The sequence below is a fragment of the Teleopsis dalmanni genome, chromosome 2 (genome assembly GCF_002237135.1).
Source record: "Teleopsis dalmanni isolate 2A chromosome 2, ASM223713v2, whole genome shotgun sequence".
In the NCBI taxonomy this organism is placed as follows: Eukaryota; Metazoa; Arthropoda; class Insecta; order Diptera; family Diopsidae; genus Teleopsis; species Teleopsis dalmanni.
In genome coordinates, this window is record NC_051847.1 from 51,957,560 (window position 1) to 51,973,890 (window position 16,331).

The window sequence follows — 16,331 nt, forward strand, 5'->3', positions numbered from 1 at the left end:
TAAAACAAATATAAAAATGGGAATTTAAATGTACATAGCTTAGAGATCTTTAATTTAGTTTTGATGTTTATCTTTTACCTTTATATGAATTTTTTTGTTTTTTTATTTAAAAAATATTAATGTAACTTTAGTTTAAAACTAAGTTAATTAAAAAGGAAAAGTTTTAGGAGGTATATGTTTTCTACATATTTTAATAAAAAAATGCTATCACAATTGTGACATTTTTATCCAAATTAAATATTAACTTGGCGGTATGGAGAATGCTCTTTGTCCGCTTCCATGATTAGGTTTAACGCCAAACCAACTCATTTTCCAATTAATGGTGTCATGTAGAAGCTTTTCTTCTTCAGCAGAAAGTTTTAAAAGTGTGGCAACAGCACGTATTAAATGTTTCGCTTCAACCTTTAAAAAAATGACTGTACTTATTTTGAGATTTAAATACAAAAAATTAACTTACTTCTCTGCTTGTAAGAAATTTAACAATCACATGTTTTAAATATTTGAAATTTACTTCATCCATGATTATAACACCATTAGAAAGTGCATTCGGATGGCATGTACAAGTATTGGTAATTGTATGGACGTTCTCAGCAGCAGTCTTTTCTTCTTTATTGTCAATGTCAAATGATTTTGAATGACGAAATTCTTTCTGCACCGTTTTTTTTATATCAGCAAGACGTTGATTTAAAATTTTTATAGACTAAGTAAAAATAAAAAAGTAAAGTACAATACTAAATTCAAGAATTATAATTTAAAAAAATTACAATTACAATGTAACAATAAAATTAATTTGTTTTCTAATTAAGCAACTAAAATTTCCGTTTGATTATAACTATCGAAAACCAATTTTATGTTATTAAAACAGAATTTTTATTTTTAATTAAAGGTATAATATTTTTAAGGATATTATTTGGTTTTTGTAAATTAGTTTTTAATGAATACTTTAATTTAATTATAATTTTTAGAGTTATTTACCTTATTTTTTTCATTAACCTCTCTTTGCATTTCTTCAAAATTGTTTAGTTTCTCCTCGTTAGTTCTTATCGTATTTTCAAATTCATTTATTGATAATTTATAATTAGATATTTCCACATCCTTTGTTTTGATGTCATTTTGTAAATCGAACACATTCTGCTCTAATTGATGAGTTTCATCAGATTTCACTTTAAATTGCCTTGCAAGATCATCAGCATTTCTTATATTTTCTGCATTATTTTCTAATGCAATACTCTTTTCACTGCGTTCGGTTTCTAGGTTTTTAACGGCTTCACTTAATTTGTCCTGTAATTCTGTATTTTGTTGTCGTAACGTTTGTGCTATTAACTCAGAATTTGTAGTATATTCACTAAACCGTTCATCTGCGGTTGTAACGCGTAATTTTAAGTCATTAATTTCACTTTGCAACGTTTCCTAATATCAACAATTCAGTTTACAGTAGAATTTTATATGAATATTTAATTAATAAATAAGTTGTTATATTAGAAAATAAATAAAGACATGAAATTAAGATTAAATAATGTTTTATTATTTTAAATAATAAATATATTCAAGGCAATAAAAATAAAAACAACAATTAGTAGAAATTATATAACTAAGTGCAAATGTTAGTATAATTATTATTGGTGGAAGTGCAATTAGAAGGAGAATTAGTCACATATTATCCCATTGTAAATCCTCAACGTCTGTTGAAATACTTACAGATTTATTACGTTCAAATAATATTTCGTTTTCTTTTTTATCACGGCATTCATTTAGTGCCAAATTCAATTCATCAATCTCTTCTTCAAGCAATTTGATCTAAAATATGTTGCCATAAAAATTCAATACTATATAAAATATATAAATTGACTACCTTATTATTTCTTTGCTCGAGCTCATCATTGAATTTAATCATTTCGAAGTCGAGTTTCTTAATTTTTTCCATTAAATCATCACAAGCTTTAAGAGCTTTACGTTTTTCAGTAGTTTCCTCTGCCACTTGTTTCGATAGTCGGTTTACTTGTGTTTCCAATGCTAAATTTTGTCCACTCCAAGAGCTTTTAATATCCGATAGCTGCAGTTGAGCTTCTTCTAAATGCTGTTCAAGTAATTTTCTTTCATGTATTAACGCTTTAATCTTTTCATCTGGCGTTAGATTGGTCAGTGTATCAACACGTGATTGCTCTACAATTCTAAGACGCATTTTTAAATGATGGTTTTCTTCTTCAACTGCAGCAAGCGTTGTAGTCATATTGTTTTTACCAATTTCTGAGGAATGACGCAGTTGCTCGAGTTCATCCTTAAAAAAAAAACAAATTGAGTCAAGTTTGAAATATTTTATATTCATAAACAAATATATTTTAAATGCAACTAATTCATTCTGATGGAGACATTAATTAATATAGTGAAGTTGAGAATTTAATGAGACTAGAACAATCAAAATTAAATTTATTGATGTTGGAAGTAAAAGGATATACAATAATTTAATGTTTGAGTACTATGATCACAGCAAATCTGTTTTGCTTAATTTATTAATGCAATATTATCCGGTTTATGAACTGATGCTAAAAGCGCTTATGAAATAAATTTTATATAAAGATAATAAGCTAATATGACTACTATGGATCCACTATGTAAAACTGAATACTAGATGCCACATGGTATAAATAAAGGGAAATAAAAAAAATATAGATTTTAAAACTAATTGGCATTTTTTGTGCCAATTTTAAATATTTACATATCCATATTTCTTTTAAATTATTTCGAAATTGCTTTTTTTGCCAATTGAATGAGTTTTTTTGAATACAGCAAAAATAAAAAAAATATATCTTCAACAATAAAAGCAGTTTTTAGTTATAGTAACATATTGTTTATGCGAAGGTATTTTTGATTATTAAAGAAAACAAAAATTAAGTTAATATTGCGCGCTAACTTATAAATGCAAATAGTTAAGAATGAATATTGTGTAGAAGAAGTAATCAATTATGAGATAATCGAACAAAGCGCTCAAATTAAAGATAAAACGACGTAATATATTTTTATATCTCTATGCCACGTTTTGCACGTTATCAAAAATAAAACATTTTCGCAATAAATAAGCAAAGATGATAATTACTTGTAAATTTGCAACGATTGGCTCATATTTTTTATACTGTTCAAGTTCTGTTGTTAAATCTTGTACTTGTTGCTGAAATTGACGTAAAGCTGCTAATCGATCCATTGCCTCTTGTTCTTTAAATGAAAGCAAATTTTTTAACTTCTCTATTTCGCATTGCTGTAAGTTATGTATTTTTTCTTGCTCATCACAATATAAGTCCTTCTGGGTTTGGGCTACCTTAACGGTTTCTAACAGAATTTCATTAGTTTTTTCAACTCTTGATTTTTCTTCTGATGTTGATTGTAGTTGGGTCATTAGATCTGCAACTTTTGTAGTTAAATCGTTACATTGACTACGTAGGCTTGACAACTGTTCTGACTAAAAATCATAAGATATATTAGGTACAATTAAAATTATTTAATTGTTTATCTTACAACATTTGAACCTACAAACAATGCATCGTCATTTGTTGAGTTAATACTCGCGTTGGAAGCAAAGCGACTACGTGTACGATTATTGTTGGTATGATTTAAAGGCCTTTGTGTCGCTATCGTTGAGCCAGTTTCTTCCATAATCTTATTTTTTAATGTTGAAAACATTATATATCCGTATTTTAATAACACAATTAAATGCACAAGGTGTTCCCAACTAACTTTTTAAACAAACCACATTAACAAATATTATAATCATTGTTGTATTCTTATAAAACAATGGTTGTCCTACTTTCTTATCACTAGTATTGTTTTAGCCCAATTAATTAAAATTTCGCGTAATACTAATAACATTTGCTAAAAAGTTTATAAAGTTATTTTGGAGATTTTTTTATCACTTGACAAGTAACGTTAAGGGCAGGGCTGTTATTGGAGAGACACAATAAAAAAATTTATAGACTCATGTAAAACCAGAGGAACCGAAAATTTTAGTTATTAAACAAATTTTTAACAAAAAACAAGCTGGAAAAAGTTATCTAATTTTTTAAGTATTTAATTATCATTATAACAACATTCTTTGTTCTTATAATGCATATTTTATATATATTGTTATATATTATTATTGTTTGTTTGTTATTTTAAAATGCAAGTAATAAGTCATAAAATAAATTGTTACGATCCTTGTGTAAAACTCATTTAAACATTTATGTATATGGGATGTTTAGATCAAGCTCAATACATAATATAATTATATGTGTAATGTGTTTTTGTGAAGTGATCATGTTATCGAATTATCAGGCTTTAGATTTGCTGTCCATTCCATAAATTTCTAATGCTAAAAACTAAATATTAATATATATTGCTTATTTCAAACATTTTCCCAGCTATATCTATATATTTTAAAATTTTAAATCTATATGTACATTCAATGAAATTATATATTATTTTTCCATTTAGAATTTATTTTTGTAAATTTTAGATTTTATCTATGAAATCCATTTAGTTAATATAAATAAATAAAATGTATACGTATAACAGTCAATAAATATTACTCTGTTTTTTTTTATAAATTTATAGTTTTTAACTATATGAAGCTATGAAGGTATCTAATAATTTAAAATTGAATAGTTTATTTAAAAACTATTAACAATTTCATAACACAGTATTATAATAAAAATTATCTATACTATTTATTAGTTTTAATTATTGTAGAAATTTATTATTTCATATACTTCGCAAAAGTTACCTCCATAGTAAAAAACTCTCCAAAATTGCGTATATTGCTGTGATTAAGACAGTTTAAATTTTGAAGTTTGTTTACTGGTTTGCTTTGCGCCATTAATGTGGTTGTGTCGATGCGAAAAGTTAGTTTTTTTTTTATTAAAAGTGTTTAAAATATCATAGATCTTAAATTAAGTGATTGTTGATACTAAGAAACTTGATGAGTAATAACAATAAACTAGTATTTTCATCAATTCTTGACAATTCAACACAAGAAGATGCTCATCGGGCTGAAGTTAGTTCATCTATTGGCAATACGGATCTTTTGCAAAATTACACAAATTTATCACAAAAATTAAGAGCTGATTTAGAGTAAGTTTAAATAAATAGTATTTTAAAAAGCACTTATTACATTATATATTATAATTTTAAAAATATATCTAACTGGATGATTGTGATGTTCACATGTAATAATACCGTTTTTAAGCACCACATATTTAGTACTAACAACTCAATATATATCCTGCGAGGCGCAAAAAATTGCCGAATCATATTCTTATTGAGCTTTTTGTTAAAACATGAAATTTGATTAAAGTCTAATCATTTTATGTTTGTAATGTTTTTAATTATTAATAAGTGATTATAAAACGTCGCGCCAATTGCATCAATTGTATATGTGCATGATCAACATTTTGATGTGATGAAATTTATATTCGTGCATATATTTTTTGTTAACAGTATTGTAATCCAAATTGCAAATTATAAATATAATTTATCAGTGAAGTTACCAATTGAATATTTTATTTGGAACTAAATAAAAAACGAATATGGCTTGCATCATTTAAGTACGTGATAACTAACCTTTTAAGTCGACGATGGTTACAAATAAGATAAAAAAATTCTTATTGGAAAAATATCAATAAGAAAAAAACACAAATGCATGCATCAAAAGTAAAATTTTAATAGCATTTAATTTAATATCAAATGATAAACTTTGAAGTCATGAAATACTACGACTTCTAGTCAAGGGTTTTATGGTTTGAAAGCAAAAGCAGTTTAGGCCGTGTGCGAGTTCGAGTAAATTAAGAGGTAAAGTAAATTAAAATTTCCTAGGAATTTTTTGCACTGCACTTATTTACACTTATCTATTGCACTTATTTATTATTTTTCTGGTAAAAGTTTTCAAATTTATTTATTTATTTAGTTAACATCTTATAAAATTTTCACAATGGTAGTAACTAATTTTTCTAATTTACCCTAATTGAAATTCTGGTAAATACCATCATTTGCTACAATACCGATATAATTTACTATTTCCCTGAATTTATCATCAATTTACTCGAACTCGCACACGGCTACAATACGTAATTTTTGCGTAAATTAATACATATACTTATATATTTAAGTATTCCTTTCTACATTTTATTAGATTTAAATATTAAGGCAATTATTTTACAGTTCGTTAAAATGATTATATGTATTTTAATAAGAATTGGGAATACTGACTGCTGGAGAAGAAGCAGTCAGTGCTAGACCTCTGCAGTCGTAAAGCATTATTTTGGTTTTTATAATTCAATAATGACCGGAATATGGGCGTAATTACAATTAATTAGTCAAACAAATATACGTGGCGTTGTCTAGCCAGATGGCACGTCTAGTTTTGGATTGTGCTTTCATATAAAAATGTGCAAATCTGAAGTCTAGTAACTCAATCAAAAATTTAAATTTGTTAAATGTAAGATGATCCAGTTTTTTAATCTATAGATATGAAATCAAGCGGAACAATAAATATGTATATATATGAAAACGTTGACTTCATATAACTTACAAAATATGCAATGTAGCATAGTTTACTTGATTAAAAAAAAAATTTGCTCATGGAAAAATCTTTAAAATTTTACATTTCCAGAAAACTTGTTTACGCTTTTTTTACTTTTATGGAAGTAGTTTTCGTTGAATACCTTAGTTTGAAGTATATTTCATTATTTTGATGCAATTTTATTATTCTCTAAAATCTAAGTAAAATGAGCTCGGTATGTTTATATAAATGTATTTAGATAAACATCTTTATATGGTAAAAATGGTCGTTGTCGCATTGAACTTTTAGTTTTTAATCAAATAAATATTAGCAATAAAATTTTATTTTCATGAAAAACAATTTAATTACTTTTGCATTGTAAAACAATAACACTTTTTATATAGTACATAGTTCTTCATGTAGAATATTAAAACATCGACTCAATATGGTGGATCATATACATGTTTGATTTTATTCTATTCACTTTTGGAAGAAATGAGATATCAATAATAATTTATAAATATTTTTATAGAAATATATAATTTTAAGTATTATTTTTTATAATTTTAAATAGATAACAAATAATTTAGGTATAAGTGTATACTTTTTATCTAAATGTATATGAGCTTTATACAGTGATAGATACCGATGGTCAAATAGATCTTTCTATATACAGTTTTATATATTATTTTTAACCTAAATTTGTATCAAAATGAAATTCTTATCTTAATAGTTAAAAAATCTTACACTAAATTGAAAATTATTATCATTATTCTTAGTTTTAACAAATAATTCGTTATATGTCAGTGATTACTTCATAGTGTTTCTCCAATAAACACAGTCAGTTACCCTTAATATTAAATGTTTATGATCCCTCAGTCCATATCTATCCGCTTAAATGTGTCGTCATCTGGTTTTTAAATAACGTAGCCAATCCAGATTATATGTTGGGTAATGTAAAGAAATTCAATTTGTTTTATTTAGTGCTTACATCATAACAATTGATGTAAACAGGAAACAAAAATGAAATTACAATACGAATATTGAATGGATTAGAATGTGATTGGGTGAAGATAGGGAGAGACGAAGAAAAGTTGGAAAGTTTTTGAAACTATCCCGGATAGACTATCCACTTCAAATGAGAGAAACCATAGATCAGTAATGTTCAAACAACCCTGAACAGATGGGCGACGTCACGAATAGAAGACCTTAAGTTGGGCTACACTTTGGGAATTGTGGTTGAATACACTTTGAGATGAAATATTTTGAGATGAACACATAAGAAACTGTTATATTCTGAACTCAAGTGGATTGGTACAATTCTTGCTGTACGAGGTATACAGCATTTTAGCTATATAAAAGTCTTTTACTATTGAAATGTTTTTACTAGTATTACTCTTTGATAAACTTGATCATTAGCTGTTTGTGACCCTGCGTCCATAGATGAACTATTGTAACTTTTCTGTAATCTTTTTTTAATCAATGTTTGACCTCTCTGATTCGTGGATCAATTCTTAGTGGAAAATCTTAGGATATGTAATAATGTTTCGGTGTCTGTATACCTACATTCGTCGGTTTAGTGTTTATATATGGATTTTCTATTTCACTTTTCTTGAAAATTATTCTACCATTTCTTTAGTGTTACTAGTTTTTTTCTATATATGTTTCTTTTTACTTTTACTTTCTTTTGCTATTGCTTATTTGTTTTTTTTATACTGTTTTGTTGTTGTAACCAACTGAAATTGCTGGGACGTAAAATTGGCAACTCTTAGAACATTTGTTTTCTTCATAAGTTTAGTGCTGTTAGTTAGCATTTTTACTGTACTGTATATTTTGTGATATTTTACTTTTTTTTATATTATTTACTATTAAAGAGCAAGACACAAAATATACATAATTTTTACAAATTAGTATAATATAATCAATTACAAATGTTATTCTATACATGACATTTGCGGGAAAACCAATTTATGAATCTTAAATTTTTGTCACTATTAGGTAGGTTATACCTATGATCCCAAGGGTTCCAGTTGGGCCTATAAGCCCATTGTTTTACCGTATAAGTAAAATTTGTCACTATTAAATAATAAATAAACTAAATATAAATAAATTAGTAGAAAATGAAACTTATTATAATGTCATAACTAATATTGGAAATAAAATTAAATTTGTTCTTATTTTTCGATTGCAAATAATTTTAAATTTATTGCATGGAAATTTTGTTTTATTTTTAATAAAATATAAAAGTATAAATAGTTTAAAATATATATAGTATGACAAAAAAAAAAAAACTGTTTTGAATTGCAAATTAAAATACTCTTATTAGTTAATACTATTTTATTTTTTATAGTTTCCTATGTTCATAATTAAAAGAGAGAGTTGCCACTTTGTACTTTTCCCTTTAATAAGTCTGTTTTTCATATACATGATTATATATTTATAAATTGAACAGAGAATAGTGATGCAGGTGTGCATGTGTGTGCTCTCTCTACAACCATATGTTATTATTACACTATGAGCAAATGCTCTACTCTTAATGAAATAAAAATACACCCTAAATGCAGGGAAAATCTTTCGCTCTCCACTGTACACTTCCTATTACTGCAAGCATCTGTCAATTGTTTTTCCTATACAAAATATTCTGACTCTGACTCTGACTCTGACTACGTGATGTGGATTTTTGAGGCACATTAGTTCTGTTTTATCTCTTGGTTGAAAATGTTCTAGATAGATGTTTTGTAGTGCGTTTATTTCCGAATAAATAAAAAGATGAAAAGATGATGCTTAAGTAAAAATATAAGTGTTTGTATGTAATAGATAACAATAAACAATATAATAATTTTTGAAGGATTACAAACAAATTTTAATTACAATTTGTTATTAAAATAAATGAAATATATTTATAATTTATAAATAGAGTCGATATTGTGTTTCACTAATGTTTGGTGTTGAGTTTGAAAATATATATTAAATATCAGTGAAATTTTTTTTTGAAAAGTTGAAAACAAAAAGTTATATTTGTAAAAAACATAAATATATAAGTGTTATTTGAAACTTCTGATAAATATAAATTAAATAATTTAATTAATAAATTTTTTTGTGAGTGAATGCTAAATATGTACTCATAAATGCACTAACAAAAGAGGCTACAACGCCAGCATCTACCCCGATAAAGCAATCTAAACTTTCTTCATAAATAACATACATACATTCATACCTATATTCGCATGTAAATAATACGCATTGTATGGGTTATTCTTTATTGTGTGATAATTTGTACACTTGCAAATTTATTTCTTAAAAGTAAAATATTATTTATTAATTTTAATTTTTTTTTATTAATAACAATCTGTACATGTATAAGTACGCATACATCGAAAGACCTATTATTCAAATGAATTTGAGTTTTATTGTATATTATTGTAATGTAGAGAGTATTCCGTTCTAAAATAAAAATATACAAATTTCTTTTGTTATATTAAGATACATCAACGGGTTTGAATAACAAAATAAAGTAAAACAAAAGTAGAAATTATTTAATTTGAAATTAAATGCATTTTATTTAAAAACAATTTAAACCAATAATGAACTATTTGTCCAATTTTATTTTTCTAGTGGAATCATTATTTCTTTATAGTAAAATTTTTATGTTTTATTTAAAAAAAAATAAAACAAGAGCTTTTAACAGTATTTATAGTTTATACCGGCGATCACAGGGGGTCCCACTTAGGCCTAGAGGCCCATTATGCTAGCTTTTAAAACTATTTTAAAAAAAAGTTTTGTTACGTTACCTAGAGAGTGTTGCAAACATCGTAAAACTGTATCTAACCCAAAAATTATAATTAATGCCTTAATTTTTCTACTAGAGTTCTTCAATTTTTGTAGATCCATGAAAGCCATGTATGATCTAGCGTTTACATAATAAAAGACAACATGATTATTTTGAATATTATGTTTTAAGTTTATTAAATGCTAGTAGAAGAGAAAAAAAAATTAGTAATATGACAAACTGATAGTATAACATAATGACAAGGATATCCTTGCAATCACACCTAGCATAAAACAGCCGTTAATTGTCAATTCCGGATTAATTACCATTTGCGGAACCTCATCTCTATTCAATTAATGCTTTTTTGTACCACATCATTACTTGTTTAGATAAGTATCGAAAATACCGTGATTTCTTTCTGTTTCAACAGGGTTTCCGAAATAGTAATTCTGTCCAATCAATTTTTTTCAGTCTTAATATAGGATACCATTTTTTACAATCATTTTTAAATAGAATTTTAGACAAACTAAAATTGATCAGTTCTTCAGCGATGGTTTAGAATATTATCACTTAATTTTATCGACTCTTTGGGGTGATATATCACGTAGAATAAAAAAATTTCATTCATCATTGCTTTGCAGAAATTTGTATAATTTATTTATTAATTTAAATAAATTACATTTTGTTGCAGTGTTTTAGTAATTTAAAATAATAAATAAAGTAATTATTTTCAACTTTTAATTGTTTAGTTTAAGTTTAATTACGCGTTTTAGGAGAACACTACTTAATGTAGTCATTTCTTAAACATGATTAGTGAAGAAGATCTGTACTTAAGTGTTTTTAAAGATTTGTGGGTGGCTAGCAATATAAATGAATGAGGATGGATTTGGATTTGGATTTGTATTTTTAAAACGTAATTTGAATTATGAAAACCTAATAATAATATCTCCAATAAACTGCTAATCTTAAGCAATCGTTTTACATTTAATTTATCAGACAAACGCCGAATACTTTTTTCTTAACTCATCATATGTAATTAAAATAATTATTAAAGATATAAAGAAATTATAGAGTAATACATCTTAAGCATATATATTAAAAATTCAATAGTTCTTTATTTTTAAATTTGAGTATTTACCACAATAATTATATTTCTTGTTTTGTTTAACAATGATAACAAAAAGGACTTTAAAATGAGATGAGAGATAACAGGCAAAACATTTGTTATCATATTTGTTTTGGAATCCTTTTTCTTTTGTGTTTATTGTTGACCCTAAAAATGTAGTAAACAACCCCGTAAATAGAATTTCTTTCAGTTTTATTTATAGGTCATTGAAAACAACCTACATAGAAAAAATCACTTAGTTCGAATGGCGATTATGATACAGTCATATTATACGCTAGTTTCAAAATAATGATGCTTTTATTAAAAATATTTTTAAATTCCACAAATGTCGTTACTTAATAACGATAATAATAACTATTTTAATCAACACCTTAAATGATAAATTCCATATGTTAGTTTTTGGCATTCATTCAAAGTTGTTACTATGGTAATTAGTCACAACTCAACAAAATTTACTCTATCGTTTTTAGTAGAGTAATACTTTTTTAAATCTTCTACATATACATATATTTAAAAAGTAGATTTATAAATATAAAAAATATGTTTGAATTAATTACATTATTTGCCGAAATATTGCGATGTGTGTTAAAAGTGTCGGATAAGTTAATGCAAAGAAAACATACATATGTTTATACAGGGATATGGATTTATTTATATCCTTACATACCTCAATACATTTAACTTTTTTAAGAAGTGAATTATAAGAAATGTGTGATATATTTTTGTCACATAAATAAATTTTATAAAATACAGCCAATAATATGAAATATAAAGGAGTTTTAATATTTTGTAATTTATGAATTTTGCTTTTTATTTTAATTTCAACAAACCTCATTTACGAGTGGTGTTTGATAAGTCAGTGATAAATAAACATAATTGAATTTTTGCTATTTTTCATATAGACCATTTTGAGGTCTATACATTTACTGCAACGATATGCTCATTTTGTTTACCCTATGGCATATAGAATTTTTTAACGTGCTCAAAATATTTATATATTGCAGTTATTACGTTCAAGTACGGTTGACATTTCTTTCCAGTATGTCATTTTTCATCGAGAAAAGTCTTATATTTCGATTGTTTTTCTATATACGTCATCATCATTCATAGCTATATAGTCCATGTAGAACATAAGCTTGTTTTACGACATTCCTCCCGAGGCTGTTGTTCTACATTCATAAGTCGATGGTTTTTTTACTGGGTTAGCTAGTTGGCCTAGCCCAAACCATATGTCGCGCCAGATGCTCGCATTCGCCCAAGAAATGGACTTTACTGGTGAGCCTAAATGTTAATATGGCGAGCTTTTCTCGCTTTTTACGTTCACATAGTTATGGACCTATACTCACACGAGACCTTTTCCAGCACGTTTTGGATTTTAGTTGCCTTTTACGGTAGTCATACATTTCTATGGGTCTATTCTTTCATCACCGTACCCATAGGGGATTTTCTATATATATAATATATAAAATATATTAATATATGTCTAATTTTCAGTTAATTGTAACACTAACTCATTTGCCTTATAGGAGAAATATTTATATGTTAAAAATTTTAAGTATTGTAAGATGATAAAAAATATTTATATATAGAAATATTTTAAAACTTATTAAATGCAGTCATTACCAACCTATCCAATAGCTTTTGAACAAACATAAGTTTAGGTATATTCTTAAAAAGGAGTCCAATTAATGTTTACTCAATTATTATAGATTTTATTTAAATAATATATAATATATAATTGATTTAAATGATAGAGAAATATAATAGATATAGAGAAATATTAATAGATATCGTAGTGCTTATATGTACTATAATTATGATAAAGTGGTTCAATATCTCATATTGGTTTAATGGTTTTAAATATGGGTTAACTTTAGTTACATATGTTCATATAATTAATTATATTATTTATATTGTATTTAGAATTCAATTTTGCTATTAGAATTTTTCAGTTACATTCTAGGTCATTGAAGGCACGGCTCGGCCGCTTTAACAAATTTAATTTTTAGCGCACATGCCTAAAAAGTTTTTATTTTTAGTCATGCATAAAAAAATTTTTAACAAAAAAATAATAAAAAAAAAAAAATAGTTGCGTTCAAAAATCAAATAGTTTTCGCTAGCTTATACGCCATGAATACTGTCCATATATCCAAGATGCAGTAGTCAAAATCTTGAAAGAAATTCAAACTAATTTGTGTGACGTACTATAATTAGACGGAAATAGTAAAAATTAAAAAAGAAAAAATTTGCAAGTGTATTTTATAAAACGAAAAGAAGAATATCTCTTTCTTTTAAAACACTTTTTAATTTTAATTTATCTTAAAATTTCAGATCTAAAGACTTCGTATTTAACAGATACTCTCATTCAGATTCTACAATTTTAATTGTTGCAAAAGGAAGTTTATCATTTTAAAGTGACTCACTCACTCACTCATGCAACATATACAACAAACCCAGATATTTGCATCCAAGTGCATTAAAAAAAAATTAAAAAACTTTTTGAAAACAAAAAATTCTATTCGGACTTTAAGTAAAATTTGTGACATCAATTAAATTGGTTTCCTAGTGCGGTTGATAGATTATGCCGTGTAACTTACGTCCAAATTTTTGCTGGTCTAATTTTCGTTTTAATTTTTACAAAATAAATGAGTATTGCCTAACTGCAAGTGGTCAACGCCAATCTAATTATGCACTCACTGTGCAATTGTTAAAGACATCGAAGAGAAGAAAGTACAAATACAAATAATATACACACTATATTCAAATTCATTAAAAGGTGCTAATATTGATATATGAAAAAAAATAAATATATTAGAAAATTAGTTTATAAAATAAAGTAATTTTGAAGCCAAAGAAAAAAAAACAACAAAACAAAAAAAAAATAAATAAACGAAAGCAATCAAAACCAAAGTCTGAATTTATAAATTTAAACAAAGTCAAATATAATACAAACATATTATATATAAATATTTATATATAGTCTATATATATATATATATATAACTATAAACAATAAATCAGTATAAACATTAGAATTAGTATAAAAAAATTATTAACTTTATATAGAAGTAAAAGTAAAAGAAAAACATGTCAGGAATATTTCGTAATAGTTTTCATAATAACAGCAATAAAACGATGGCAGATAGACGTACAACATTCAGTGCTTTCAGGTAAGAACTTTTTCAATGGTTTTTCTTAACTTGTAAATATGAAAAATGTTTTAATATATTAATATACATTTTGGATATAATGTATAGTATATTTCTAACTAATAAAAATCCAGGAACAATTGACAACAAATAATAAACAGCAAGATCTGCTCACAATATCACACCTTTGACCGAGATATGAAAAATATCTCATATAACTATAAATAACATAATTATACAGTCAGCTATAACAAATAGATAATTGTCCAGATGTTAGAATATTGGAGGTTTCGTCCAATATTGATTAATTTTCTTGATAGTAAATTATTATTTGTCTTTTATGGACTCTCAAAAGATATAAATACCGGGATCTAAAAAACGCGTGGATCATTTGCCAGATTTAACAACATAAGGTGCGCCAAAATTTCCACACAAATTCAACAATAAAATTTTTTATTGCGTGTGTGAAGTTCGTTCTGCTCTATGATTCTGAGGCCTGGCTCATTACTGCTGAAATAAAAGCCAAGCTACAAAAGTTTATTAATCGAAATATACTTCGGATTTGGTGTCCCAGTACGATAACAAACGTTGAGTTATGGAGATTCACAGACCAAATATATATAAACGATGATATACGAAAACGAAAATATGTGTGGATAGGACATACATTACATAAACCTTATGATGACAACCCTCAAGGTATACGATCTAAGGGTAGGTCTAAAATGACCTGGAGGAAAACAATACTTCACAAAACTGGCAAATCGTTTAACGAATTAAAATAAATAACATGTAAAATGTTAGTAAACTTTTGTTGAGTCCTGAAGCTAATAATGGAGTATGGATTTAATAATGGAATCTTATAACTGAAAAGAAATCCAATTTCTTTTATTGGTAGGGTGGTTACTTATCTTTTCTGTACTACACTAACTATAAAAAGAGGCAATTGTCTTCATTGATATGATAGTTAGCCATTCATGTGTTATGGATCCGTTTTTAATTAAATTAATTTTAATTTAAAATTCTTGGCAATTGGTTAAAATTGTATATTTTTTTGACTCTTCTTAATTACAAATATAACTTCTCTTTCATAATTCAAATTCATTATAGTTTAGTAAGTACTCCAACTTTTTTGGACTTATTTTTAAATTTGATTAAGACATGTTTTTAATTCTTAATCTTCTCCCTAATGATAAGTAGGACTCGCCATTATTGGGTAATTCTCTTCGAGATCTGGAATGATTTTCCAAACCATTTATCTACCATATTAATTTATTTCCAACGTTCATTTTCTCGTAATGTTATGGGTTAGTTAAATGTTCATTTTAATATTAGCGGTGAAATAACATGTGTATGTGGAGTCATGTTATGTAGAGTGTCATGGGCTCGTCAAAATTTTCACTTTTGGGCTTTGACGAAAGTGCATGTTATGCAGAGTATTACAGAAATTGTAATAATTTGCTTCTAAAACACACAAAGGTTGATATTTATTACTGAGTAACACTGCTTTGCCTAAGTGACGAGGCTCTCATGACCAAATTTGAACCGTCATATTGTCGTATTATATTGCTCTCAATTTTATAATTTGCATTAAAAAAAAAAAACAACAATTTCGCTCATAACGAGCCCATGATATTCTACATTACATGTCCATTGATAGTATAAGCTTGCAATGTTCTTTAATTACACATTACAAGATGTCAAAAATATGATATACCAATATGTAACGTTATGGAATGATAACGAGTTAAAAACTGTAAT

General features: G+C 26.1%; 2 protein-coding genes across 5 annotated transcripts in view; one reads left to right on the plus strand and one right to left on the minus strand.

The window, feature by feature from the left end:
- Window positions 1-131: 131 nt before the first annotated feature.
- On the minus strand, window positions 132-3,923 carry LOC119680718 (golgin subfamily A member 1). Of its 3 annotated transcripts, none has more exons than XM_038093671.1 (7): window positions 3,526-3,923; window positions 3,095-3,454; window positions 1,853-2,278; window positions 1,699-1,797; window positions 976-1,410; window positions 458-700; window positions 132-402 (listed from the first exon to the last, which is right to left on the minus strand). In XM_038093671.1, the coding sequence occupies exons 1-7, from the start codon at window positions 3,673-3,675 to the stop codon at window positions 241-243; spliced, it is 1,875 nt and encodes a 624-aa protein (XP_037949599.1). In that variant the 5' UTR covers window positions 3,676-3,923; the 3' UTR covers window positions 132-240. The 3 variants fall into 3 exon arrangements, with proteins under 3 accessions (XP_037949599.1, XP_037949598.1, XP_037949597.1); XM_038093670.1 differs by having other exon boundaries at window positions 3,514-3,923; XM_038093669.1 differs by having other exon boundaries at window positions 133-402; window positions 3,511-3,919.
- Window positions 3,924-4,805: 882 nt separating this feature from the next.
- LOC119675278 (centrosomin) overlaps window positions 4,806-16,331 on the plus strand; it is a 33,951-nt gene continuing 22,425 nt past the window's right edge. Inside the window, exon 1 of one of the 2 annotated variants that reach the window (XM_038086469.1) lies at window positions 4,806-5,100. In XM_038086469.1, coding sequence (XP_037942397.1) covers window positions 4,949-5,100 — 152 coding nt within the window. In that variant the 5' untranslated portion in view covers window positions 4,806-4,948. Of the gene's footprint in view, window positions 5,101-14,473; window positions 14,592-16,331 lie in introns of those variants that run through there. The other variant, XM_038086470.1, reaches the window with a different exon arrangement.